Here is a 27,322-nt window from a genome sequence, read left to right on the forward strand (position 1 = left end):
CTGGTCGTCACCGACCCAACTACTAATCCGCCGGTTAGTGGCTTGACTATGGGAGAGCGGACGGGATCCCGTATTTTCCACTACCTTTGGTCGTATGTACAAGAATGGCTGTAGTAATGGAATATATAGATAAAGTCCTGTTGCTTACAATCAGCCATGGGCTTCCAAGCATCTACATTGGTGACTGGTGAGAAGTGTTGAAGCTAGGATATATCTCGAACGACTTCTGGTATGCACTAAGAGCTTTATTTCCCCCGCAAAGGCAAGCCACATGATCTCTCCGCTCATACTTATAGTATCCATAGAAACACACTTCAGTTCTTAGCACAGGTAGGTGTACCTGATACGAGGTGTGGTGTTGTGCTGGAAGGTCAGAGAGTCCAGGACAGTAGATCTTGAAGATGATGTTTCCTTCTTGACATTATAATAAATCTTGCTATTGTTGAACTGCTGATACTGTACTGTTAGGAGAATCCATCGTGGATGACTCGCCACCTCATACTAAATCTTGCATGAAAGCAAAAATGTCGATTCGAATTATAACAGTCGAGTCTCTTTCTATTATGGCCTTGGTTGTTTTTCAATGATGCCCATCAGACGGCTTACATTGAATTCCAGCTCTCCGCTCACATCCAAGCTCTCGAAAACAAAACCCAATCTCGCATCTCCAACATTGCCAGGCTGAAGAAGTCGATTATTCTCCAGTATGTTCCGGAGAACATCTATATCCGTAAGCTTTATTTTGCTGCCCTGCTGGCGCTCCGGAGTCGAGAGTCGCTGCTCAAGAATAGTAGTGTCGCAGTGCAAGTTGATCCAGTACATGGGTACGCCGTTCTTGCGAGCAATATCGAGATGTTCCTGAAGAAAGTCTTCGTCCCTCTGATTATCCGCAGCTAGGCATGCTGTCATAAGGATAGTGTCGCCGTCTTTCGCACGTTTACCCAGCTCCGCAAAGATAGGTGCTCGAACTAAGCGACGCAGCTCGTGGTGTCTGTCGCTTCGATCGGGAATGACTGCCGCAACAGGATCGATGAGTAGATGATTGTCAAACAGACAGGTCCTGTCGCTGGGGAGGTATTCTTTGAGCCGTTTGAGAATTGTGAATTTGCCTGTGCCCGGAAAGCCGTTCACAACAACTATTCTACCGGAGCTATTAGAGGCTGACTGAGCAGAGTTGGGATTTGGAGCGTGATGTTGTTGCAAAGCTCCAAGGTTCGGTAGTGGCGGCACGCCATGAGTTCCTGAGTATCTGTGAAGCGACATTGTGAAGGCCTGTGGTGGTGGTGAGGGAGAAAAAGGAAAGGAGAACGTGTCACTGTACTCATAGGCAGATAGATATGGGATAAACCAATCACGTGTATACATTCACTTCCTTCTGACACACTGCAACGGGTGTATGCTATATAAACTTTATATAATTAGAGACGACTGGCGCGGTGGTGCCCTTTGAAACCACAAACCTTCCCTAAGAAACACGAACCTTGAACTTACCCCCTTTAACTAACATTATGGAATCGGCAGACCCTAAAAATCCAAGATAAAAACTACATACAGCGAGCGTTCGAAGGGAATACTAATTATTATCGATTGCATCGTCGAGGCATACTGGAACCACAGTGAAATCGTAGCCCCATTAATCCTCCGTCAAATCAATAATTTCAAGAGCGGTAGCAGCTGTACGCTTCTCTCCAACCACTGGAGACTGCGAAGTAGGCGTTTGAGCCGGTCCTGGACCAAGTCGTTCAATCTTGGCATAGTTCGGACCAAGTAGTGTCATAAGATGCTCTACTTTAAACTTCCCAAACTTTGCGGCGCATTGGTCTCGCCGTTCCTGCCATTGTTGTAATATAACATCTTCAGGTCGGGTTGTCTTTGTTACCACCATTGTGTTTGGGTTTGTACTGCGGTCCGTCACATGGGCGCAACCAATACCGGCGGCTTCAATATTCCTGTGGAGGTGGTAGCGACGGCTCTTGTTCATCGGGAACCTTGCAGACATCTGGGTTGGGTGGGCAAGGAAGGCGCTCAAGCGTTCGCAATCAGCACATGAGCACTTCGAGCCTGCCATAGACCAGTTTGCGGGTCTTGGGGGCTCAGGCCCAAGATAGCGCTCGAGTGTAGCCAGAACGAGGGCAGAAAAGAACTTTTGATACAATGGTGTAGTAAGCAGCATGCTCCCCAGCCCCATTTGTTCAATGCTGCATTGCAAGAAAGGTATCCACATAGTAGAGAGTTCGACCACTGGGAGTTTGTCGGCTTGCTTGATTAGCTTGGCCATGAACTCATCTGTAAGGTTATAAATTTCCGTGCTGACTTTGAGGAGAGACACAAAGAATTTGGCCAGAGTCTCGTGCGTGATTGCGGTCTCCAGTTCACGCCGAACTCGACACAAGTCTATGCCCACTCCGCCCATCCGCCATGGTTCACGCGTCCTCTTCTTTTCCTGTGCACTCAAGACTCTGGCATCGCGTAGTAGCGTAAAATCCTGCGATTCAATGAGAGAACGGGCCATAGTCCGATAAAGGTTCATAGACTCATTTGAAGGAAGTTTTTCTTCAATAGTGACAACCACCAAATGAGATAGAACCTTGAAGCGGAACGACGGCGCCGATATTTGCTTTTTGAAAACGGGCACCAGCCTTGATTCCAATTTAGTTTGATGAACGAGAGCTGCGGTAAGACAATAGGGGAATAGAGGAACATACGATTCTGTTAGGAAGAGAATGGGGTCCTCAAAGTACATTGCCATGTTGACGACGGATGAACCATCCTTGATGGTAGCATCCCTGGGACCATTACCGTCGAGAAACTTGTGGATCATCTGTCGAGCCCAGTCTATGATAGGCTCAGGGGTAGGGAGAGCATTAGGAGACAAGTCTTTGGGAAGAGGGGTGAGGTTACTGATAGCCTCAAATTTGTGGCTTAGCCCATCATGCGATGACATGGCAAGCGATAACCTCGAAAAAAGTTAGTTGAGAACACACGAGAACATGATATCATACCCGTTCTTGACCGTGTTGAACCGCTCCAAAGTCTTCGCTTCACCATCATCCCTAATGAGCCATTCCCTCAGCCAACCATACCACTCGGATGACACAATACTGCTGAGCTTCGCGAGAACAGTCTGAAATAGCATGTGCTTCTTGTGTAGCAAGGCGGCTTTGAGAATATTCGACACCATGGATGTGTCCGTCGACCGGGATCCTCTGCTTTCTAGATGAGGTACTGCATACTCAACGAGATCTACCATCGTAGCAAGCAAATAGTCCTGAACATCTGGCTTCGAACAGAGCTGTGCGAGCCAGTTGATCTGTGTCTGCGGTATTTTCTCTATTGGGCCGCCAGAACGACTCTGAGACTGGCAGAGGAAATCGCCGATTGAGTCGTAAGGAACGATTATGACACCCTGATTTCTGTGAGTATACTGGATAATGGCCAATAAGGTATGACTTACACCAATATGATACCAATGGGTTGCTTGAACGCCCTGCAGGTCACAGTCAGCTGAAATCAGGCTATGCAGTGATATCTGCTACGAGGATCGGTACGAACAGCATTGCCCGTGTGCCCTTCGTAGTCTTCCTTGGCGGCAGTTATATTATCAAAGGCGTCGGGCTCAAGAAGGTGATCCTCTTCAATGTACATCTTACCCGAAACGACATTGCCATCCAAGTCTTTGGTGATCTTAACACTGAGTTCTGATTCAAGGACGTCATCGATATGGTGGTATGAGGTATCGGAATCGTCGCCATATTGTAAATCGTAAGGATCGAAGGCGACACTGCCACTCTCCATCTTTTCTACCAGTGCAAGGAATATTGCAACTGGAAGCCCATTGCAAGCTTGTCGAATGGCCGCGACACGGGTCATGTCTGGTCCTTTTAGTGTTTTGTAGGATATGTTGGCTTCGGTGTACTCGTGTTCAAGTATGTGGTACACGTATGGGCTTTGACGAGAGTCTTGGTCTTGGGCAAGCCATCTTCTGATGCAATGTCGGAGCGGCTGTGATGCGGACCGTCTAAGAGCAGCAGATGGTGCTGGTTGCGATTGGTTGACGGCAAGATTATAAGTTAGGACCCAGCGGTAACCCGAAGTAATCGGAAGGACTTCATGGGTTACATCTGAGTACCAAGCAGCACAGGAAATAGAATAGGCAGATGACTTGTAAACCATTTTCTCGCCGCAATGCTTCAAAACGACGTCACCACCACTGTGCTTGGATGGTAGGCTGATGACGAGTACCAAACATGCCAGGGATCTTTTCAGTACTGAGTCCGTATCAGTCAACCACCACCAGTCATTAGGGTATTGAAGGATAATCACTCGGTATGTGGTTTAAACATGGCACCCTCCTCGTAAAGCAGCATCTTGTAAATCTCGGCACGAATAGGTGTGCCAATACCCATCTGTTGAGCAGCCGTCCGGCATATACTTTGAAGATACGCAGGCCATTCTACTGACCCTATCGTGAACTGTGAAGGATCGAGTTCCCAGGTATTTCGAACAGACGTATCGACAAAAGTGTCGGTCCCTTTGCCAAAGGGGGCCTGGCGTGCTTTGGTGGTGATTTGGCGGGCCTGCGATTCACCAAGCGGCAGGGCAACTTTGCCAACTTCATTCACCGAGATACTGAAGTCAGAGGGGGTTTTTATTCCTGCTCCAAAAGCAAACTTTCCAGGAGGCTTTATGTCTAGAATAATGTCTATTAGATCAGTGTGAAAGTCGCCCTGAAAGTCGAGTGTGCTCAAGTCACTGGCGACGCTTGAACTGTCATCAAAGTTGACTGGGCCCGGGCCCGGGCCTGAGGCCGAAGCACTCACACCAACGGTTGTCATTTCGAATGAAGTTAGAGGTATCACGGCCGTTGGTTCCTGCCGTTGGTACCTGGGAAAGGAACTTCAATGGAGGAAGGTGGACGCGTCGTCTCGTGTCGAGAGTTTCGGTACCTAGGTAGTGGGTCTAAGAAGGGCTATAGACCAATGACGTAAAAGAATTCAAGGTGTAAGTGAGCTTTAAATCGCCTCTTTTTTGCTTTTTTTCGAGCTGATTAATAAGAAAAAATAATTATAATACGATACAAGATACTGTTGATTTTGAAGGAGAAGAATATGAGTATTGAATGGTATCAAAAACCCATGTCACAGTCTTGAGAGGCCTTCCATCCCCTTTTATCTTTGAGCTCTACTGTGGTCTCCACGAGAGTTATTGAAAGCTTAAGTGCGCCACGCTATCGTCATATCATAAAAGAGAGTGAAGGAGTAGGTACTTCCTGGAGTGAATCTGAGTGAAGGATATGACGCCGAAATCGGGAATAAGCACAGTAATAGTTTGAAACCCTTACATGCCATTTCTCTCCAAAACACCAGGACCTCAGCACTAACGCTACAAGACAAGAATACAGTAGATACCTCAACATAACAAGTCGTCTTATACAAAGTAAAACAAAACCAGCCAATATTCAGAACGCCCATTAGCAACCACCACCGCCGCCGTCGCCTCCTCCTCCTCCTCCACCACTACCACCTCCATCACCACTGCTACATCCTCCACTACTGTCTCCTCCGCTGCCTCCTCCACTACCTCCTCCACTACCTCCTCCACTATCATGATGAGAACCGTCTGCTCCGTCTTCTACACCTGTCCATCCCCACTGGCCTCCATCCTTATGACCACCGCCATGATGAGCCCCAGTACTTGAAACCCCTCCATAGATGTTCCCCACGAGGTAGCTCCCTCCATCATTGGCAGCTTGGGGGCTCGTAGATGTATACCGAGGACTAATAGACCTGGGCCTGTTTACGGGCCTCTTTTGAAGTTGTTCCACAACATCTGGTATGCGGGTTGGGGTGGATTTGACAGGTGCAGGTGCAGGTGCAGGTGCAGGTTTGGAATGGTCGGTTTCTTCTTGTTTCTTTTTCCGTTGAAACTTCAAGTACTTTGTGAATAATTCTTTTGGAGACATTTTGTACGTGTGAGAGAATGATAGTGTATGTGTTTCTGTGAGGGTGTAATGAGGCTTTATATATCCATGGCCTACCAATGCCAAACCAAAGGAGGGCTACCTGCAATCACACCATTGAATATCCCAATGTAGTCGGGCGTTTCTAACCCAGCTGACTCGGCCGAACCCGAGAAGTCTCATGATCCTCTTCGAACATTGTAACCAAATAGGGTATGGTGAGCTGTTTCAATAGATCTCTATTGCCTAAAAGGCTTACTTTCCAGAAGACTGGAGCTACGTGATAAGAATAGTCCATAAACACCAAGCTTTCTCCAAAAAGGGTATTTGTCCAAGTCATGCTTAACCATTTTTACTACAAAATAGAAGCAAGAGAATTGCAGTGATTGGACCGTGGATTGATCGCATTCGAGCGTCTTGCTTGTACTTTACGAATCTTTTTTGCTCAGCCTCCAACACGAGACACCATGCCCTCGTCACCACCACCAAATGTGCCTTGCCTCGCCTCGCGCTATGTTAGTAAGCGCTACGTGACCTGAGAATGAGGGAGATTTACGAGACTGAACCTTTCCTCGTACGTATTAACAGAAGGGCTGAGCTGGATAAAGTGTTCATGAGGCTCGTAGATCCCAGGCATTCGTACATGTCTTGAAGATGTAGTTCCGCTCACTATTGTTGGAGAGACGATTCAAGGCAGCACAACAAACACAGCAAACACAGCAAACACAGATCACAATGACCATGTCAGTTCCCTTATCACTGCACAAAACAGTAGCAACCTGCTATTGACCGCTGATGATTTAAAACTTCACTCAGACTATCAGTAGAACCCAAGACTCTTTATATAACACCGATCCCGACTCGCGTGGAATTTGTCGAAAGGGCTGAGAATCATGAGAGTTGATTGTAGACAGTACCAGACCTGCCCGGCAATCCATTGCAGCACAATGAGAATGGCGACAGAAGGACATCTTACAACAACAAGATCAGGCCGCGTGGCCTAATGGCTAAGGCGCTAGATTTCGGTCCTCAGCAACTGATCCCTCTAGAGATTCCAGGTTCGACTCCTGGCGTGGTCGATTGACACAGCTGATTATCTTTTTGTCTTTGCTCGTGAATTTATAGGTACCTATATAACAATACCTGTCCGTACTTATCCATTTAATGATTTCCTTTTTTGATAATACAGGGGCGGATGGGCGGACCTAGCTGCATGACGCAGGGTCTAGTGTCTACTATTAGTGTTAGCGTTAGGTGTAGCATACCTGAGTCTAGGACAATTGTATAAGGTAGCTTCTCAATGCTATGTCGTTCTATTTCACAAAACAACTAAATAGCATTCCACTGCTTTCACGAACTACTCTTCAGAGCATCTAAATCCCAGAGATTTACCTAGATGTATCTGTAGTCAGCCCTTCATGATGGCCAAGCGACAGCCAGCATTACCAGCATCCCACTCCTACCCAACTCATGGTATCTTCATGTTACACAGCATCAACAAAAAGTCAACAGACGCTCAATGAGCAAAAAATATAGTTCCGCCCGGGATTGAACCGGGGACCTTCTCGGTGTTAACGAGATGCCATAACCAACTAGACCACAGAACCGAATCTTTTTGGAGCTTGATGACAGCTCACTCACTACGTTGGAACAAGTTGCTGACATTGAAGCATGGAGTATTACTCATAGCATTTCAATACAGTCATCCATAGACGACTGCAGGACGAATCAGCACTAGTGATACTTCTATTGAAAGAGTATATAGTCATCCTGTACCCGTGTAATCAACCAGACGCCACATAACCCATGATTTAGGACTCCTCCCGTCTTGATATATCTAACTAAAGGAGTTCATATCCCAGTCGAAATTCTCCATATCCTGTGTGTCAAACCCTTCAAACATAGCGGCATCATTTGAAGGATCCAGACTTCCACCATCAGTGGCAGACCCGAGTCCCATGTCAGACGGCACACCTCCCATACTAACATCGAGAGCCAGATTGTCAACCGACATGCTATCTCCCTGAACTCCTGAAGCAGCAGCAGCCATGGCATCTCCGAGAGCAGCAGTATCGTCTGCAAGGTTGAGTGACATGTCCGCTGGCTGAAGCATTCCTTGTGGCTGGGGGATGATCATCTGTGCCTCGACGCGACGGTGCAAACGTACTACATGCTCAGCCAATACAGGGTCTTCCTTCTGAAGCTTCCTGCAGCCTTCGACTTCCACCTTGAGAAGATCACGGAGAGTTCGCTGGCGCTGAATTGGTGGAAGTATGTTGCCATTTGCATCCGTTACCGAGGCGTCTTTCACGGCATCGGGCGCACAAATCAACGACGTAGCCACGTCGTAAATGATATTAGCGCTTCCGGCCGCCGTGTGCTGTCTTACTTCCTCCAAGATCACATGCAACAGTCTTTTGGGGCCCAAAAGCTTGAGTCCAGCCAGGATTTGTCGATGAGTATAAGACGTTGGCATGCTGTTCATGGCAGGATGGATGCTCCAGTGAACGAGCCCCTGAATGGTGAGCTTGACAGCGCTGGAGAGGCCACTTGGGGGCGTGGCTGTCCATGACTCAAGCTCGTTGAGATCTGTGCCTCCTGTTCGGCGTGATAGAGGAATGCTCTCCTTGAGAGTTCTCAGAAGAGGCTCAATGTCTTGGTTCTTGGGATCCCGACGTTGATATGTTCGCAGAGCGTGCTCCAAAGGCTTTGCGATAAGATTCTTCACGGACGAAAGCATCGTGCTTGCTTCCCCGGAAATAGAACTTGGAAGCAGGATAAGTTGTAGAATCTTGATGATGGACTTTTGTTCCTTCTGGTCGATCCATAGATAATCTGCTAGGAACCGGATTGCTGGGACAAGAGATGGCAGCAAGAAGGTATCAACGAGGTCTATCTTAGTTAGCACATGCCTAGCAGTTCGGGATGGGGTACTTACACTCTATTCCTCCCTTGAGGCTTTCGTCGTTCAGATAACCATACGTGTAAGCGACCACGATGCTCTGAAAAAGGGGTGCCACGACAAGATAGAATTCCTGTGGTGGGCAGGAAGACATCAACTCGTCACCAAGGCCACCGGCCTCTGTGTCAAAGAGGCCATGAACCCAGCCGTTGATGTGGTCGTTCTCCCGCTGTGTAAGTTCATCTCCTTGTCGCCCAATATGTCCCCGGCCGATTATCTTTGCTACCCATGAGTCTGGGGTTGTAATGCCAATATCCACTGCGTTTAGGTTGTAACGGTACGTAAAGGCGAATACAAGTAGCAGGACTGCTCCAAATTCCTCATAGACAGGCTGGTATTCGCCTTGGTCTTCCTCGTATCGCCAGTTGTCGAGTAGCTGACACAAAGGCTCGAGTATGTTTGGTAGCTTTTCAAACAGGAGGATAACATCCAATGACTGCGGCTTTGCTGCCAGCTGACTGCAGAGAAGTTTCAGAGACATTGTCTCCTTGTTGTGACATGATTGCCGCAGCACCTGTGGTTCGTTAGATACTCTCAATAGGAGAACCCAAGACTACTTACCTCGACGAGGGCTTGGCAAACGGCCCCGACGTTGCCATCCGTCTTGTCAAGCTCCCGAACTAATCCCTGGATCTTGTCTGTATCAGACAAACAATCTTGCACCAGCTTGTCCTTGGAGTGTTTCTGCAAAGAAGGCTCATATGAGAGTGAAATCTCGCCCAGGATCCTCTCAACATGCTCCCGTTGTACAAGCCCGTGAAGGACACAGGCGGCGCAAAACTCCTCTCTGATACTTTCAGTATACGGGTTGTTGTTTCTGGACTCATCAAACATGAGCGAAGCCGTGGGGAATAGGCTGGTGTCCACATGAGTTAGCGCTTCTGTGATGCAGAATTCGGCCGATGTGCCTGAGAAGCCAGGAGGTAGAAGCTGATATAGGAGCAAGGGGAGTTTGTTGATCAAGAATGAACGCAGGAGGTGAGCGTCCTTTTGTCCCTCGTTGCGGAACACGGCATTAGCTAAAATGTCGAATGATGCCAGAACTAAATCGATGGCACTTGACTGAATATCAGCTCCGTACTTATTGCTCATGTAGGAGAACAGAGCATGGTCGTCCAGGATAGGGCGTCCAATAAGCTGGGCCAGTTAGCATATGGTGTAGCCTAAGAAGTTGACACACTTACCGCAGCATTGAGATAGATGTATAAACCTGCTCTGGTATTGCTGACAGAAATCGGTGCTACCACAAAGTTCTCCAGACCAACAGTAGAATCAAGAAGTTCGTCCATGGCAGCATTGGCAACCTGCTTCTTCTTATCTGCAGGGTCAGAGCTGGCAAGAATCTCAGTGCGGAACAGTTCGAGTTTGTCGGCTATCTCTGGTATGAGCTGCAGTGCAGGTAAAAAGCTGGCTAGGCTTGTAGACAGCGCTTTTCGGACATCTATAATCAATCAGCACAGCTTGTCGCCAAAGATGGATGTTTGGATGCTGTACCTTTAGCCAATGGTTTGCTTATAGCACTAACGAGAATGTTGTTCTCGCACAGGCGCAAGAGTAGTGCGACTAGAGCTGCTCGCGACGACTCCATCTCGTCCCTCAGCTGGCCATTAGGGAACTGCTGCTCAAGCATATCAGCAGCGAAGGCGGTTGCGGGCAAGGCAGTGGTGAACAATTCCATGAACTTTGAGATTATCATGGCCACCTCCAAAGCCGTCCTTGAATCTTGAATCGCTCTACCCTCGACTACGGACTTGGTGAGTCTATAGAAGAGAACCTCCTCAGCCCAGTAAGAGCTCTTCCACCGTGTGATGTTCTTCTTGGGTTGCGCATCCTCCTTCCCTTCAGCCTTTTCTTTGTCGTCACCTTTTGCCTTTTCCTTCTCCTTTCCTTTTCCTTCTTCAGTGTTTGATTGCAGGTGGTCTTTTTGAGCTTGTGCGTGAGCATGGGATGAAGAGTACTTGTACAAGGCTCTTAGTATTGACGGTGTGTCGACATAGCCCAGCTTCGTGAGGACTTGGAGATATGGAGGTATTCGAGGATCGAGGCTGCTATCGTCTGAAGGGTGAGGGCGAAGGAAGAAGTCGGCGACGAGAGTAGGAGGTAGAGGGTGTTGGTCGTGGACAACCTTGACGTAGGCTTCGAATTTATCTGTCTCGAGTCGTTCGGCAACACAGCGAGCGACGAACTGGCACCAGTAATCAATTGCTGCGCGCATAGCGTCTCCAGCTGCCGCTGGGTTCTCCATAGTAAAAGAGGTTGTGTGTCGATCGTCAAGGGGGAGTAGAGAATGGTGGTCGGTGTCGCGATGGATCAAGGTTGGACAAAGAAGCTCTGAATCGCGTCCATAGAACGCTGTCCTTCTAGAGAGGCTTGTTGTTATATAATTCCGTCTATCGGTACCTGAAAACGTCAAGGCTATCCAAAAAAGAGGTCCATTAGATCACAGATTCGTTGTTGAAGCCGAGGCGCATAACTTATGTAGAGATCAAGCTTGAACTGTCGCGCACACTAAGTGTATGGGTGGATGTTGGTTCTGGGTAGTGCAAGGTAATGGTGGGACCTTTAATTGGAGTGCGGATTAATTCCGCCGTTGAAAGGGAACAATGAGACGGTGCCTTTTCAAAGGAGGTAGCAGCAAGACATATCTCTCTTATATGTTATCTAGGTTTTAAATTGATAGGCACTGGCTAACATTACGTACATGATCTCGAACTTTACCATCATCTCCAATTGAACACTTACAAGTATCACATTCGATGTGTACTATACATTGTTCCTTACCCCAGGCTCAATCCCCTCCAGCAACTCCATCAGCTCATCCCACACTCTTCCAGTCAACTTATCGCCCATTTCTCCTTGCATACACTTGGGAAACTGGTGTTCCTCGCCATTGAACATGATTTTTCCATGTAGATCCTCTCCCGCAAAAGCTCCCGCCAGCAACGCCCGAGATCCCATCTCTGGCGTCCGTCCAAGCACCGCTACAAGAGCAGAGAGGAATAGAGAGAACGGGAAATCTATGTGTTTGAATAGCTGCGTGCCACATAAGCCAGGATGTACTGCGTTGGCGATAATATGTCCCTTTCCAGAAGCATCAATCCCTTGAGAGAGTCGGGATATGAACATGGTTTGTAAGAGTTTTGTTTTGCTGTAGTGATCGAGAACACTGGTTTCAGCATCGATAGCCTCAAATATGTTTGGCACCTCTGTAGTGAGACGGCACTGGTTCTCTGTCAGTGATGAGCTGTCAGGCGTACTCGTAGTAACCTTACGTCAAAAGCTGCGTCAGAAGACACAATGACCATGCGAGGAGTGACATTGAATCGTATCGCTGCCAGCCGCAGGGCCGGCAATACAAGAAGCGAAAGAAGAGCTGTAGATATGAAATTGACAGTCAACATCGACTCATGACCTTCAATCATCTCACGCTTAAAGCTGAGAAGACTTGCGTTATTAATAAAGGCATCGACACGCTCCAATTTGTTAACGCGAGAAGCAAATTCCCGGACGCTATCATACGAAGCGAGGTCCAGCTGCCAAACTTGAACGACATTTTGCTTCCCAGTCGATTCTTCAACGTCCTTTCTAGCTTGCTCGCCTTTGTCGATACTTCGACATGCCAAGATCACAGTGGCGGCATTAAGTTCTGTAAGATGACGGACTGTCTCAAGGCCGATACCTGGTGAGAACAATATCAGTTTTGAAGAATATCGGTCAGTTGAATTCTAGTTACCGCTGTTTGCCCCTGTAACGACGAATGTTTTGCCTGTGCAATCTTCTTCCTGTGGTGGTATCGTGGTGAACTTGTCACGGATCATGCGCAGAAAGAGTGACATATTGACGGCTTGCTCCTAGACTTGAGTCGAGTGCAATACCTAGCTCTATTTAAGTGATTGTGAAATTTTGGCTTGGGAGTTTGGGAAATCAATTGGATAGGATTGATTTGTTTACTTATTTACTTGCAAGTCTGGTCTGATAGGACAAATATGGCATAGCATAACCCTGTGCTGAATTAGGTGCCAAATTCATTGCTATTTCTTACATGCATGGATCCAGTTTTAACACCAAATGCAGACTTCTGCACATTACTATACCTATATATTGTCTCTAACTAGAATCTGAGTGGCATTCGGAGTTGGATGTATGTCTTCAGAAATAAGAGGCTAGCCAAGACTAACTAGACTTTCTCGATACACTTGAACTCAAGGGGATATATTACAATGAGTGAAGACTCGTCACATCAAATGACCAGCTCGGGCTATATCGTAAGAATAAATTGTTGATTAATTATTAATGAAATGTACAGTCTATAATATTTGTAAAACATAAGAGAATCTTTCCGCTGCCAAATTCGAACCAAACCCTGCAACCTATCACTTCTCAAAAGTATGCATGATAGTTCTCTTTCCAGCCGCCCACCCTTCAGACTTGTCAGTGCCCATAGCCCGGCCCTTGCCGAACCAGATCAAGATACTGGGCAACTTCCAGGTACCAAGCTGGCCTGTCGCTCTGCTTCGGCCAAGCGTCACGCCGAACATGGGCTTTGTTGCAGGGGCATACTCTGGAACCTCGCCACCTTCAAGATACGCAGGGAGAGCTTTGAATAGGTGGATCGACTGGTTCTCTGCCATTCCAAGCTGTGACGCCTCAAGGTTACCTGCGTCGCCGACAACAAAGATGTTCTTGTGCCCTTCAACCTGGAGACGAGTGGTCTGCTTGATGAAGCCGTTGCTGTCTAGAAGTGTCTTGGGGACGAACTCGGTATTGGCAACGATTCCTGTTGCGGGAAGGTAGGCCTGCGCAGTGATTTGCTTGGTTGTGCCATCAGAGGAGCGGACTTCGAGGACAATGTCTGACGATCCTGGTGTAGGTGTTGCGCTGATGACCTTTGTGTTGGGCATGTTCTTGACTTTGAGGTTCTCGAGCTCCTTGACGATAGACTTGCGGACTGTATCGGTAGCAGGAGGAGAAAGGGGTAGTTCGCCCGAGTAGATGAAGATGACCTCCTTTTCTCCGCGCTGAGAATACTCGAAGCCCAGTTCACCGGCTGTCTCTGAGCCAGTCGTTCCACCACCAGAAACAACGATAGTCTTGGCCTTGCTAATCTGATCCTGCACATCGTGCAACTTATCCTTGGCCTCTTGTGTAGAGCCGATACCCTTCCAAACCATACCGTCCCGCGTGCGGGAGCCAGTAGCAATAATCAGAGTGTGATAGTTGACCTCTCTAATAGTAGGAGTGTCGTTCAGCTCAACACGGACGAGGTTAGAAGAAGTGTCGAGAGCAATAGCCTTGCCCTGAATCCACTCGAACTTTTCGGCGGGATAGTCCGCGAAAGTAGGCTCAAGGGGAACAAAGGCCTTGTCGTCTGGCACTTGACCGGGGACGACGACTCGAGGCATTGCAACGGGCCAGTGGAAGTGAGTGTTGGGAGAGACGACTACGATCTTAAGATCGTCGCGCTTGAGGACTTGGTTGACCATTGTTTGACGGATGATGGGCATGGCAGCTGGGCCTGCGCCTAGGACCACGATTGTTTTGATGCCAGACATTGTGGGCGAAGTTGGGGATGCTTTAATATAGCTCGAGTGAGTATGTCTTTCTATTATTGTAATAGGGGAAGATTCAATTGATTGCTGTGATATTGTTGTATTGTGAGTTGAGTTAAGAGAAGGTACTGTTGGTCCAAAGCCGGACCCCACGGTCTATATACACAATTCATTTGACCTATTTCTTCGGCAAATTACAAAATATTCAATCCCGTTCATGTTCCAGTGTCCGGCCAAGCCAGAGCCAACACAGCAAAGTGCGACTCTGCAATGCGATTTCTCAGCTTGTGCATGTTCGAGGTTGGAACCCGCTTACAAGACAAAGCTTAAGATTAGCTGTCTGTACCGCGCGCGGCATGATTTAGCGGCGACATATAGAGGATGGTTGGGCGAGACTGGCCAATTACACTGCTTGACGCTCGTTGAGGATCTCTCTCGCGCCAGCTTCGGAGACTTTTAATAAGCGACACTCCGAAGTCCGCTCCACGGGGGTTTGTAAGGGCTGGCAGGTATTGATTACACATTGCAAAAGGTTGGTCATGAACTATATGCGAAGCCGAGAATTAGAAATCTGCTGCTTACCTCTAATGCATTATGGTGTTTCCTACCCTCGAATGCCGACACATATCCACGCTGTTTCTGTTACACTTGTGAGTTGTCATGGCTGTATCAACTGTTAAGTCCGCGTTCACATGCCGCCAAGGTCCGCAATGTCACCCTGTAGTAAGGGCTCCATCCCATTCCTCAACTGCCGGGAGTCTGGACCCTGTATTTGTTTCTAGGCAGTACCTGATTAGCTTTCAAAAACCAGGTACTTGGAGAGCAGAAAACTCAAAGCAAGCTTGAGATGCGCAAAAGCAGGGAAAGAACTGGTCTAGATGTGGATATATGGTCTAAATCATGCTGTATTCTATTGTTAGCAGCCAAGCTTTACAATCATACACCCAAGAACATATCAGCTGAGTTTAAACGACACTCGACAAACTGACAGCTGAGGAAGCCAAGAATACTTATTTCCGATTGTGGTAAAGCTGGCGCGGGCCCACCTCAAACTGTCGACTTTAATTCAACTTATCCTTCCCAGACAACTGCAACATTCATTATATGAATGGATGTATTAAAACGAATAAAACACTTTTATTTTATTAAAATAAGATTCCTTTTCGATCAATTTGCTTCAAATCTCATCTCATAACTCCTTGACCATCGAATGTTGGAGTTCTCGGCTATGCTATAGGTTAGATGCTGCGACACCAAATCTCCATTCGTGATACAACCTTTCGCCTACTTGCCTAGGAACATATTCCGAACAAAAGCAACTAGTGTAATCCGCGTATACTATTATAATGAATATGTATTATGAAGAGAGCTATATATGTTTATCACGTGAGTATATATCCGTGATGGACATCGAGTTCCTTATTGGTTACTCGGACGAACTTCATTCAAGCAAAATGCGAAATGGCCTTGATCGAAGAAATAACAGTAACTACGACACCAAATCCTTCTTAGTAAACAAGGGAGATTGTTATATTCCCTCAGAAAAGCTCAACGGAGAAAAAATATCAAGAGGCAATGTGTGGCATCGTCATAATATCCTCAATCATGAATTTCAATAACATCATCCTCAGGTTGCTTGGCCCGAAACCACTTGTTTTAAGCTACACCCCATCACCATTAACAGTTATTGTGGACTACCTGGCCGTGGGTGCGATGATGATGAGAATGATCTAACGATATATTCTTTAAAGATACCCTAACATTTGTCGTCATTCATGACAGTCCGTTTCCATACGTTGATGTACGTCAATCTCGATCCGGAACCGTTGCCTATCATACCCTGCAGTGTCACCAATACGGTGCTAGATCACAGTATGTCGATGAATAATTTAGGCACAACTACCTAATGAGGGAACCGTTATGGAGATGAAGAACAATAAAGATGGAGACGGTGACGGAGACAGTGACGATGGATAGTTGAATGCTGGTTATGTCAGTCCAGTCATCTTGATGACAAGACAACCCTGGTTTCATCTCAGCCGGGGAAGACAACCTCTACATTAAGAAAATACGTCCGAGTGTCGACCGGCATGCACTTACGATGACATGCTCAGTGTCCATCTATCGTCATGAGAAGTGAAAGGGGAAGGGAAGGCTGAAAGGCTGTCAAAGTACGCAAGGCTCCTTGTGGTGGTGGTGCGGCTCAAACGTCATATCCCTGAGAGGTGCTGTAATATGATGCAAAGGTTTGCCGCAAGGCAACCCTCCACCGTCGCTTGTTACGGTCAGCAAAACCTCGCCTGAAGTTGACAGGTCTCATCTGCAGAATGGATATTAGATCATCGCTGATTGTAATTGCGATTGCGTATGTAATGCGAGATCGGATCAAACCTTTTTTCACAGGCGTGTAGCCTTTTGGATGGGAGAACCTTATGTCATATTTCACCAACGACGTCAAAACAAACATCAGAACCAAGGATAGAGTTGACAGGATGGGGCTTCAGCAGAGGATCCTTTTTGCAACAAAAGGGCCCTGTCAAAGACCAGGGGATTATCAAGTACACGGATGGGGCAGAGTTTAGAACGGTTAAGCCAGAGGTAGAAGGCCCATGAGTTTTGCTCTAGCTGCTGTTGAGGCTGTTTCGTAGGTGGCATTGGTGATTTTCGCATAGACAAACCGAGTTGGAAAGAATAGTGTCGTCATCACGTGTCACGGCGGCTGATCTGGGAGGCGAGATGCTTCAGTTTTTGACAAAGGTGCCTTATGCCTTTTTGAGTATCAAGTCTCTTGCTGCAAGGGGTTCGCTGCTGAGATGAGGAGAATGCCGGGCAGACCTCGCGATCACGGGCCTCTGTTTGGTCGAGACGCTCAGGCTAGAAACCGTTTTTGGACCACCCAGCACTTTTCGTAAAGAACAAGCTTGTGGGGCGCGGTTGAGGCTCTAAGTAAGTTTGACAGAGAGTCAGTGTTAGAGTCTGAGGTCTCAGAGTCGTCAGTCGACGGAGATACAGGATATTTGCTAGCCTCCCCGTCCGAGTTGCTCGTCTTCCTGTTTGACCAATACAATGACGCAGACGGGAATGTCGATAGTTGTGGTTACAGTAGCCTTGTGGATTCAGGATGTGCTATCCGTCTGCAAGGTGCCCTGCTCATGACGATTTTCCTTCATCCCCTTACCCCTTCTCCTTTGATGTGCATCAAAAACGGTGGTGAGAGCCCAATGTGAGGCGAGATATGACGGTGCACGGTAACATCTTGTGTGTCTGCCTCTCCCGTCCCGTCACAGAAACAGAGCCAGCCTCCGTTTCCGCCAGCAGTGACAGCACTGTAAAACCCCCCTGAAAAAATGGTGACATCAGCAAACTGAACAGTGGAGATCCTTCTTAGCGTGGCGGATGAAGTGACCTCATTGGCGCTCTCGCTCCTCAACGGAGATCCATGAATGCCGTCATTGGCCCACTTGAATATCGACTACCATTTCCCAATTCTAACTCGCTGAGCGGCACAGCAACTCACTTTGCCTGACACAGAAGGGGATAATTGGACCATGGGCGGTGGGTGAGGCCGTGAGGGTGAGGGTGTTAATGAGAACTCGACGTAATTGTCATTCTCCGTTTCTAGACGAGATTAGGTAGGTAGTAGTTCCGTTTCTGTGGCGTGTGTTTTGCGGTGTTTTTGTTTCGGGCAAAATTATACTCATACACAATGTCAGGGATGAGTTCATTCTGGGGTACGTCTGTTGCCATCCTTGAATATTCAGGGTCTCTTTTTTTCAATGGAGAAACAATCTTCTCAAAAGATCCGGTGTAGCAGTCTCCGAGAATATGGATATGGGGAAAGTAGGAATAGCCTCGCTGTTCCAACACTGTAACCCAGGGCAGGTCAATGCAATTCGTTAATAAAGTAGCGAGCATGATCCTGGGTTTTCGTTCCCGACCAAGGATGGGGAATTAATAGCCAAGATTGGCATTTAGGTTCCGGATCATGGGAATCCTGCAACAATCCCATGGCGTTGGGTGCCAAAATCCTAGACCTCACTTTAGGTCAGGCCAGGCTCACTCACCATGGATGGATGGGTCCAGTGATGTGCGCCCACCCGAGAAAGTATATCGGAATTCATCCCCACGCTGATGTGACATTTGAGCCTCAACGAAAACATCTTCTTCAATGAGAAAGATCCAATAAATTCTGAAACTTGTGGCTCTCGATATACGCCAACGCTTGTCAACCTCGAGATCTCAGGAGACAGATTATGCACTCCAAAACTTCGTCGTCAGTTTGGAGAAATCCCGCTCCCGCTCTGATTGATCACTGGGCTAAATTACTAAATCTCGCAGGCGCCAAAGTAGCCCCAACGACTCAAAGGGCCCGGATGAATGCCACCCCGAGAGACGCGGCGCTGATCCCTCCTCATATCGAAACGTCTCTGACAATCCCTGTCCCCTCTTTGTCGAGGTCTCAAGGGTTTCCAGGCCGCGTCTTGGCCAAGAGGTCCAGAACCTCGACGAACCGTTGTGCTTTCAAAACAACCGCGTGACCCGCTCCAGAGCTCAGAAAGTAAGCTCTTCGTGGTCCTCTGGTCCCCTACTACAGCAGATCTCATGGCCTCGGAGCTGAAAAAGGACATTAATCATTCAATGGACTTTTGCGCCATTAGCGGGCGCCCACAGGCAGCTGCGGTAAACTCTGTGATGAATCCTTCCTCGTGAGACTCTGGCCTGCCGGGAAAAGCTTTCCACTTCTCGTTATTGTCGTAAGAGGATATTCTCTTCTCGAACCATGCATGATATAATCAAACATTGATCTGGTTCTGAATGCATCATTGCCCCGTTGTTTGGCTCGAGCTTCAAGACATGAGTTCCAATCGCCCACCTCCAAAGCGAAGAAATGATGCACGAGATGACTTCAATGCCGGGCCCGGATCAGCAGGGTCTTTCTTTGTTTGTCCAGAGCCCCCATTCCACTGCATTTATGTGAGATACTACTGCTTGCAGGGTTCTGTTGGTCAACAAGAGAAAAAGCACGAGTACAGTAAACGGTTGTACTGTAATTATCTCATCGTCGGCGTAGCCTCGCCTCTCACAGGCTGCTTTGCTTCACAATTCTCACACAGACACATACGTAAAAAACAGTGGTGGCGATGGAGCAGGACCCTGAAGAACCGGGGGTTGTTTGATTCTAACGAATCAAGAAACGTAGCGTCAGAGCGCAAGGATATACCGACGATCTCTCCGAAGCTTACATAGTACGTACCGACTGTGTAGCAGTCTCGACTCGTCAAGCTACGCTATATGCAGACGCTAGACGACGACAATCTCTGCCGATCAGTCGCTCATGATGACATAGCATTGGCTTGGTCTGGCTGTTGAGCCCCGGTTTTCCTCTTTCTCCTATGTACGAGCTTGTTCTGAAGGAAAAAGAGGAGAAACTTGTTGTTTGTCTCGTGCATCCTGATAGCACCACGGGTATGACACCCGCACACTGACTGAGAGAGAAAAAAAAAGAAGGGTCCATCCACGACGACGATGATGTGCTACGGAACCACACACCCCACTCGAGGGAATATCGCACCCCCCCATTACACAACCAAACACTCCACTCTGACTGCATTTTCAAGGGACCTGGGGGTGGAGGCTAATCCCAAGCTTTGGAGCCTGTACCTTGCCCGCTCCGCTCCTCTCCTCTGTGTTCATTCTTTCGAGTGTGTGGTTTCTGGTATAATAAGACCCTGAGATTCCCCCCTCGAATTCATTTCTCATCATCCAACACAACAAACAATCACAACCAACAACTCTTCAACCTCATTTTCAAGCCTCTTCATCTTTCAGCCGGCGTTTCAGCACTCAATCAATCAATTCATCTTTACTCGACTCATCTACACAAGAAGTCGATCGCCTGCAATTCAACTCATCCAAACTACTCACACACTCAACCAACCACACAAACAACACCTTCATCATGCCCGCTCGATCTGACTACGGCTCTGTCTCCATGTCCATGTCTCCCACTCCTCCCTCCAACCTCTCAAGCTACGCTCGCTTCATGCACGACCACACCAAGCGACAGATGGAGGCTTCAGGCGCTAGCCCTCCTCCCTCCAACGCTACTGCTCAGCGTGCCCGTTCATCCATGACCAACGGCAACACCAGCCCCAACTACTCATAAGATCTCTTGACATGAGACAAAAAATTCAATTACGACACCACATAATTAGAGCCTTCATCATGACTTCTACTATTTTTTGTCGTTCTGCCTTGGCTGATGGGGCTTAGAGATGACATGACATCAAATGCGACGTCAATGGTGGCGAAGCCCATCAACCCAGCCTCCTGACCTCACACAACCAAGGCACTCTCATGAAACAATAACATTTACGGAGTATGGGTGCCTGAAAGATTTCATTCTTATATGATCTTACGGCCTGCTTTTTTACCAAGTTCTATTTTCTTTACAAACACGACATGCAAGGCGTTTTTGGTCATGGGATTTTTGAGGTTGCGAAAGCAACTTCTGTACTACTAGCGAGAGAAAGACATGGGCACACAAGCATCAGAGGAGGAAACAGGACATAGCTTTAGCTATAATTGCAATAACGATAAATGATAACAACTTCATCTTCATCATAAAGAAAACTGTCCAGTGATATATGCCTTATAATCAATTAAACAATCTGATGTTGCTACACGTTTTTATATACTCAAGTCTCAAATCTACCAGGTATTGAAAAAAGTTGGAAGTCTTATACCATTTTGAACATGCAGCGCCGCGATCCTTTATTATGCATCATTAATATCGTTATAGCTTTATAAAAATACGTGTCCCAATTCCGTATATTCCCTATTGTGCCCTAATTATACCTTCTTCTTCAATCCCAAAGCTGCTGAATGATCCTTTTTCTTTTTGATAACCCTCTTAAAACTGGGAGCTGGAGCTGGCGCTATGGGTTCTGGCTCAGCTAGCTCGACAGGCGTGTCATCCTCAACTATAACCTCCATCTCCATTCGCGCTCGTGCAGCAGCGAAAGCCTTCTTGGCAGCCTCTTCATCTTCCTTTTCCTGCTTCTCCCTTTCCTCATCTTCTGTTCGTACTATAGTGTCCGCAAAATCGACTCCTTCTTTCTCGGAACGGTTGATTCGTGCGTTTCGGTGTCGGATCTCGTCTAGCGCATCAGCGGCGGCCATTTCTCTCTGCGCATCCATGTTTTTGGCTTCGAGTTCCTCCATGGCGTTCTTTTCTTCTTCGCCCGCAGCTTCTGCTTCCTCACGTTCCAGTCGGTTAAGTCGTTGCTCGTCGTCTTCGTTCTCAGTCTCCCGATTGCGCCATGGCTCGTTGTTTCGTACAGCCCCACGAAGTAAAATGTAGTCATTGTTCTTGGGGTCGGTCCTCAGGATTATTTCACTCGGACATCCTGTGCAACGAAAAGAAAGCCTAATCAGCTGAATATTGAGGTACTTCTCCTCTGGTCTTATCTCCTCTGTAAAGTGGTCAGCTGAATTTCTCAACAATAAGCATTCCAGAGCATTCTAAAACATACTAGTGCTATTAAACTTGCGGCCGCGATATATGAACGTTCCACATGAGGTACATCTCATAGCATATGGAGCCACTACAGAGGTTAGCATAAATAAATAGTCTCCAGGGCTGATTAACGTACTGATTCGAACTTTTTGTGTCTTGGGTCCAGCGTCCTTGTTTCCGCGACGGCGTGTGAGAGCCGAAGGATCGAAGTCGGGAGGGTAGTACTTCTGTAGAACTTTGCGTTCACTCATGTTGGATGTGGGGCGTGTAGCGGGGGTTGGAGAAAGTCGTGGTGCGAGGTATGAAGAAAGTCGTGTTGAGTTGGAAGTATGTCGAGGTTGTAGTTTGGTGTTGAGGTAAGAGCGGAATTAGGCCGACGTGTAGGGCGGTGAATGCCGGCAGAAACTGTGTTTTAGTCAGCAAAGCGCAAAGCAGTTTTTAATATTGAGTTGTGCTAACTGAGGCAGAGGAGGTAGGTAGGTATTTATAGTAAAGAGTGTCAAGCACGAGGAAAGATACTTTATGCATAAGCAAAAATTGAGGCTTTAAATCATCTTTCTGAAGTTATCTCATATACTTTTATCCTATTATTATTCTTATTGCCATTACTGAGAGCATGTGGATACGCGCCGTAAACTTACATCACTGACCTGCATATAGCCCCACATAGTCTTTGACATCTAGCGGCCCGCGTTTTGAACATCGAACTTGACCAATTTACACAATACAACCACCACAACGCATCATGGGCAAAGCCGAAGTCGGATCTACGAAATTTGTCGCCAACCGCATGAAGGCCAAGGGTCTTCAGCGGTTGAGATGGTACTGTCAACCATGCGAGAAACAATGCAGAGATGCCAACGGATTCAAGCAGCATACAATGAGCGAAAGCCATGTGCGACAAATGCTTCTCGTCGGCGAAGATCCCAAGAAATACATCAACGACTATACCAAACAATTCTTGAGCGACTTCATTCTGCTTCTAAGGACTGGTCACGGAGAGAAACAAGTTCATATTAACCGTTTCTATCAAGAATATATTGCAAACAAGGTCAGTTTTGACCAATCCTTCTTTTCTTACCAAATTACTAATACAAAATAGGAGCACATTCATATGAACAGTACAAAATTCGGTTCGCTTACCGAACTAGCGAAGCATCTAGGCCGCGAGGGCATTTGCCGAGTTGAAGAAACCGAGAAGGGCATACACATATCCTGGATCGACAAATCACCAGAGGCTTTGAGGCGACAAGACGCATTACGGCGCAAGGAAGCGCAAGATCAGGGCAACGAGGAGTTGGAACAGCGCATGATCCGAGAGCAAATCAAACGAGCGCAAGCCGCTGCCGGCAACGACGAAGAAAAAGAAGAAGATCCTGAAGCCCGCGAATTGAAACGTCAAGAAGGAGAGAAGATCAAGCTTTCATTCGGAGCGAAGCCAGCTGCTCTCGATACGAAGGCGTCGGAGAGCCCTGCGCCCGACACGGCTACAACAGAAGCAGACACCTCAAAGACGGAAGAGATAACTACAGAAAAAGGAAAGGAGCCTGACACAGCACCAGCGAAGCCAAGCGGGTTTAGAGGCATCTCGATGAAACTTGCTGGGAAGCCTCAGACCAAGAACGTGTTCGCCCAGGCCAAAAAGAATGCCCTCTCTTCAGGATCCAAGAAACCAGCAAAAATTGAGCAACCCAAGAAAATGAGCGAGGCCGAACGCATCATGAAAGAGGAAATGGAAAAGAAGCGGCCCAGGGACTCTACCGGCTTTAGTTTTGGCATGGGCTCTAACAAGAAGCAGAAGAACAACTAAACACGTTCAATCTTATTTAATGACACGATTGCAGATATTCGAATTATCATAATGGCAAGAATACAATACATAAAGCATGGGAAATTGTTGGGGCGTTATTGGTTTGAATGTCCATCATAGATACCACTACAATATTTTTAAACGAGAACTTCTTGTCCATAATCACTGCTGTTCTATTCCCTCAACGCCAGTTTCGCCAGAAATAGTAGAATTCATTGTTACGCATCGGTCCTACGCCACGTATCTTAAGCATCATTCTCCACCTCTGTACCGTCACGTCTATAAACCCAGCATGTCAGCTCGTTCCAACCTATCGTATCCGGGGTTCAACTTACGGAATGTACTGTATTCTATACTCGTCCTCCAACGTCGATCGAACATCATCAGGTAGTTGTCCCGAGACCTTGATGGCATACATGCCAGGCACATAACTATCGAGACGCTGGTACTTTGCGATCCACGACTTGGTTGGGTTCGCGAGTGTGATGACACCCTCAAAGACTTGGGATGTACAGCTCTCGATCTGGTCCGGGGAATGCTGGAGGTGCAGGAACTCTTCGCAGTTGGGGCAGCCTTCGTTTTGGAAGCGCTAAATATCGCGAAAACGTCAGTTCACTGGATTCGTGCTTGAATTGGTAATGTTAAAAGGTCGTACCTGGGAGGTCATGACGATCGAGCAGATCATGCATGCGCGCAGGTTTCGCGCCTGGCCCGTTGTGACATAATTGGAGGATGACATGTTCGATGTTTCGTAGAAGGGATCGTCGATAAGTGTTAATAGGGGGAAGAATTGTTGATCGTGGAGAGTGTTGTTCAAAGTTCGCGACGGACAAAGGCGGCGATGAAGAGCTGTCATGCACATAAGCGAGGTATGCACCAAGTGCAATATCCACCTTAAACTTCAATCTCTAATTGAAGATGGATCTCAACGCCTAATCATCAGAAAAGCCTGCTGATCTTATCAATTCAAAATGACACAAAATCCAAACCAGTCGAGCCAGAAGAACATCTTCCAGGAGAAAGGTCTTGAAAAATCTCACGATATTCTCACCTGCACAATCAAGGAGCCGCCCTTCTCATATGCACACCTAGAGCTGGTTACAGATGTTCCCAGCAGCTCATCATCTGTCACTCTTGACGACCTTTCTCTCAAAAGCTACTGTACAACTGCTCTTCGACAATTCCTAGGAACCACAGGTGCTGCTGTTTCTATCGACATTCTCAAAGTGGAGAATAACCATGCATGGGTTCGCATTCCAAGACCAGACCTTGGCTCTTTCGCAGCAGCTATCACAGCATGGCGAGGCACAAGCGACAATGGGGAGCAAGTAAGCCTCCAACTACGGCAATGTTCGGACTGGCTAGGTGCCATGGTTGGAGCAGACGGACAAAACCGACTATGGAATGCTTAAAGAGTGGTATTTGTTATATTCATCATCATTGAACTGGACCTCAATTTATCATCTAGATGGGGTATAAATGTATGAAAGTACATCGCCCATCGGCCTATCCTTACAAATGCACCGTTTCCAGACGCCCGAGACTTGAATACACCCTGAAATCGCCGCCAATTTCGCTTTCTAGAGGTTCTCCGCCGTTTCTACATCAGAGAGGACATAAGAGAGCTTTGCGCATATGCCTGAAATCCGGTTAGCGTTGAGATATGGCTATAGGGTTGTGTGTCAACTTACCATGGGCTTAATGTCGGGGTGGGGCACGGCATCGAACTGCTCGAAATCGAGCTTGTAGTCAGGGCCGATGTTGATGTAGGCACCCCTGTTCTCTGTCGAGTCGCAGTATCGAGGAGCAGAGAAGACTAATAAAAATGTTAGCGACAAAGTCGTAATAATATACCCAGATCAACTCACCAGTAATACAGCGACCGTCGTGCTGCACCTCGTAACCATCCATGCGAACCTCGTGACTTCGAATGACAGCCTCAAGACCGTTCTTCTCACAGAACTGCTTGGTAATGTCAGGACCAAACTGCATACCGACACCACGCTTGCTGGGTCCTCGACCGTTCTCCTCCTGAGGGTCGGTCCAGAGCATCTCCATCATCAAGCCAGCCTGGCCGGGTTGTCGCTGGCCGTGTCGGTTCAGTTTTCGGATATCGTCAAGAGTGACCTTATCGTCGGAGAAAAGACCTCCGTGAAGGACCAGATATTTCTTTCCAATAAGTGTGGCCAGAGCCAGAGCGGAGAAACTTTCAGAGAACAGCTTAAAGACTCGCTCGTTGTACTTGGCCTTGCATTCGCCCTCGAAACCATAGACTCGGTTCATGTCGTCTGTCTCGTGGTTTCCACGGTTCAGGAAGAACTGCTTGGGTCGCAGCCACTTGTATGCATACAAAAGTAGAGCGATCTCAGTTGACCAAGAACCTCGATCCACAAAGTCACCGTTAAAAAGATACCAGTGCTTCTCATCAGGAGTGCCATTGCGGCGGAATAACTCCATAAGATCGAAGTATTGACCTGCAGGGATTAGTTGGGTGTACAAGGCATTGGCTGGCACATTTCTTACCGTGAGTGTCACCACAGACAGTAAGCTTGACGTCGCTAGGAATTTCCACCTCGACCATTGTGGGCTCATCGTAGACAATCTTCTTAACGGCAAGAATGATTTGATAGACGTATTTCCGGTGGATCTTCTTGCCAGTCTTGAAACGCTCGATCATGTCGTCAATAAATTCTTGTGTCATCTCATCACCCAGTCGCACACCATCATATCCTGGCTCAACAGCCATTGAGTCTAGGTCAAGACCCACGGCCGCAGAGGGTTCATCGCCGACCTCGATAGCAGCAAAGAAAGCCATCTGTCGGACGATTTTCTTGCAGTCTTCCAACTTGAGCCTGGCATCTTTGTTGTTGGGGTCGAGAGTAACACATGCTTTGAAGTCGTCGATGGCCTCCTTAGGTCGTAGAATCGCAGTCTTGGCTAGACCTCGTCGGTAGTATGCCTGCCCAGGTCAGAATTCGATCTTGTATTTCCTAGTTCGGTAGTAGGTTTCGTGGCGAACCTTGATAAGTTTGGGGTTAAGCTCAATAGCTTTTGTAGCGTCAGCGACAGCATATCCGTAAGCCTCAGTCTTGATGTATGCCTAGTGCCTGAAGTTAATAAAAACATCGAATAGCAAAACCACGAATCGTATGTATGACCTACCTGAGCTCGGTTGGTAAAAAAGGTAGGCTCCTTGTCGTTCTTTTCGATAGCCTGGCTGTAAAAGTCGACTGCGCTGGGGTAATCACCAGACTGAAAGGCCTTGTTGCCCTTGTTCTTGAGTTCGATGGCGTCCATTTTTGTTGTCAAAATTCAAGGTCCGTCGAGTGGGCGTCACAGAAACAGGCTGAAGGTCAAAGGAGGGGGAGGGGTAGTTTGTTTGGCAGTTTTGCGCCGAGCGCAGTATCGACCACTCAAGTCAGTCGCAAAAAGAGAGGGACTTGGTTTTGAAGTTTGCAGGTTAAGAATAAGCTCGTGGAATGATGCAGAAGCGAGGCGGACTCCAGACAAGGCTCGGTTCCAC

At 47.5% G+C, this 27,322-nt stretch overlaps 12 protein-coding genes across 12 annotated transcripts, besides 3 other annotated features; 3 read left to right on the forward strand and 9 right to left on the reverse strand.

The window, feature by feature from the left end:
* Nucleotides 1-3: 3 nt before the first annotated feature.
* Nucleotides 4-100: a repeat region.
* A 461-nt stretch (nt 101-561) lies between these two features.
* FPSE_07565 (uncharacterized protein) lies at nt 562-1,263 on the reverse strand (the record flags this gene model as incomplete). Its single annotated transcript, XM_009260683.1, has 1 exon — nt 562-1,263. One exon carries the CDS (start codon nt 1,261-1,263, stop codon nt 562-564), a length of 702 nt encoding a protein of 233 aa, XP_009258958.1.
* Nucleotides 1,264-1,633: 370 nt separating this feature from the next.
* FPSE_07564 (uncharacterized protein) lies at nt 1,634-4,835 on the reverse strand (the record flags this gene model as incomplete). The annotated part of the gene is made up of 5 exons (XM_009260682.1): nt 1,634-2,957; nt 3,003-3,406; nt 3,455-3,487; nt 3,553-4,258; nt 4,324-4,835. The coding sequence occupies 5 exons, from the start codon at nt 4,833-4,835 to the stop codon at nt 1,634-1,636; spliced, it is 2,979 nt and encodes a 992-aa protein (XP_009258957.1).
* A 635-nt stretch (nt 4,836-5,470) lies between these two features.
* On the reverse strand, nt 5,471-5,962 carry FPSE_07563 (uncharacterized protein; the record flags this gene model as incomplete). The annotated part of the gene is made up of 1 exon (XM_009260681.1): nt 5,471-5,962. The coding sequence occupies one exon, from the start codon at nt 5,960-5,962 to the stop codon at nt 5,471-5,473; it is 492 nt and encodes a 163-aa protein (XP_009258956.1).
* Nucleotides 5,477-5,535: a microsatellite.
* Nucleotides 5,963-7,796: 1,834 nt separating the features above from the next.
* On the reverse strand, nt 7,797-11,166 carry FPSE_07562 (uncharacterized protein; the record flags this gene model as incomplete). Its single annotated transcript, XM_009260680.1, has 5 exons — nt 7,797-8,851; nt 8,898-9,435; nt 9,483-10,058; nt 10,106-10,362; nt 10,416-11,166. The coding sequence occupies 5 exons, from the start codon at nt 11,164-11,166 to the stop codon at nt 7,797-7,799; spliced, it is 3,177 nt and encodes a 1,058-aa protein (XP_009258955.1).
* Nucleotides 10,751-10,821: a repeat region.
* A 518-nt stretch (nt 11,167-11,684) lies between the features above and the next one.
* On the reverse strand, nt 11,685-12,757 carry FPSE_07561 (uncharacterized protein; the record flags this gene model as incomplete). The annotated part of the gene is made up of 3 exons (XM_009260679.1): nt 11,685-12,143; nt 12,194-12,600; nt 12,655-12,757. The coding sequence occupies 3 exons, from the start codon at nt 12,755-12,757 to the stop codon at nt 11,685-11,687; spliced, it is 969 nt and encodes a 322-aa protein (XP_009258954.1).
* A 537-nt stretch (nt 12,758-13,294) lies between these two features.
* On the reverse strand, nt 13,295-14,473 carry FPSE_07560 (uncharacterized protein; the record flags this gene model as incomplete). Its single annotated transcript, XM_009260678.1, has 1 exon — nt 13,295-14,473. The coding sequence occupies one exon, from the start codon at nt 14,471-14,473 to the stop codon at nt 13,295-13,297; it is 1,179 nt and encodes a 392-aa protein (XP_009258953.1).
* Nucleotides 14,474-20,429: 5,956 nt separating this feature from the next.
* Nucleotides 20,430-20,636, forward strand: FPSE_07559 (uncharacterized protein; the record flags this gene model as incomplete). Its single annotated transcript, XM_009260677.1, has 1 exon — nt 20,430-20,636. One exon carries the CDS (start codon nt 20,430-20,432, stop codon nt 20,634-20,636), a length of 207 nt encoding a protein of 68 aa, XP_009258952.1.
* A 686-nt stretch (nt 20,637-21,322) lies between these two features.
* Nucleotides 21,323-22,240, reverse strand: FPSE_07558 (uncharacterized protein; the record flags this gene model as incomplete). The annotated part of the gene is made up of 3 exons (XM_009260676.1): nt 21,323-21,945; nt 22,006-22,077; nt 22,126-22,240. The coding sequence occupies 3 exons, from the start codon at nt 22,238-22,240 to the stop codon at nt 21,323-21,325; spliced, it is 810 nt and encodes a 269-aa protein (XP_009258951.1).
* Nucleotides 22,241-22,734: 494 nt separating this feature from the next.
* FPSE_07557 (uncharacterized protein) lies at nt 22,735-23,799 on the forward strand (the record flags this gene model as incomplete). The annotated part of the gene is made up of 2 exons (XM_009260675.1): nt 22,735-23,040; nt 23,092-23,799. 2 exons carry the CDS (start codon nt 22,735-22,737, stop codon nt 23,797-23,799), a joined length of 1,014 nt encoding a protein of 337 aa, XP_009258950.1.
* A 245-nt stretch (nt 23,800-24,044) lies between these two features.
* FPSE_07556 (uncharacterized protein) lies at nt 24,045-24,538 on the reverse strand (the record flags this gene model as incomplete). Its single annotated transcript, XM_009260674.1, has 3 exons — nt 24,045-24,078; nt 24,135-24,388; nt 24,455-24,538. 3 exons carry the CDS (start codon nt 24,536-24,538, stop codon nt 24,045-24,047), a joined length of 372 nt encoding a protein of 123 aa, XP_009258949.1.
* A 232-nt stretch (nt 24,539-24,770) lies between these two features.
* On the forward strand, nt 24,771-25,211 carry FPSE_07555 (uncharacterized protein; the record flags this gene model as incomplete). The annotated part of the gene is made up of 1 exon (XM_009260673.1): nt 24,771-25,211. The coding sequence occupies one exon, from the start codon at nt 24,771-24,773 to the stop codon at nt 25,209-25,211; it is 441 nt and encodes a 146-aa protein (XP_009258948.1).
* A 188-nt stretch (nt 25,212-25,399) lies between these two features.
* On the reverse strand, nt 25,400-27,096 carry FPSE_07554 (uncharacterized protein; the record flags this gene model as incomplete). The annotated part of the gene is made up of 6 exons (XM_009260672.1): nt 25,400-25,438; nt 25,491-25,615; nt 25,668-26,273; nt 26,323-26,758; nt 26,819-26,899; nt 26,962-27,096. 6 exons carry the CDS (start codon nt 27,094-27,096, stop codon nt 25,400-25,402), a joined length of 1,422 nt encoding a protein of 473 aa, XP_009258947.1.
* Between the last annotated feature and the right edge of the window lie 226 nt (nt 27,097-27,322).

Source organism: Fusarium pseudograminearum, chromosome 4 (assembly GCF_000303195.2).
Source record: "Fusarium pseudograminearum CS3096 chromosome 4, whole genome shotgun sequence".
In the NCBI taxonomy this organism is placed as follows: domain Eukaryota; kingdom Fungi; phylum Ascomycota; class Sordariomycetes; order Hypocreales; family Nectriaceae; genus Fusarium; species Fusarium pseudograminearum.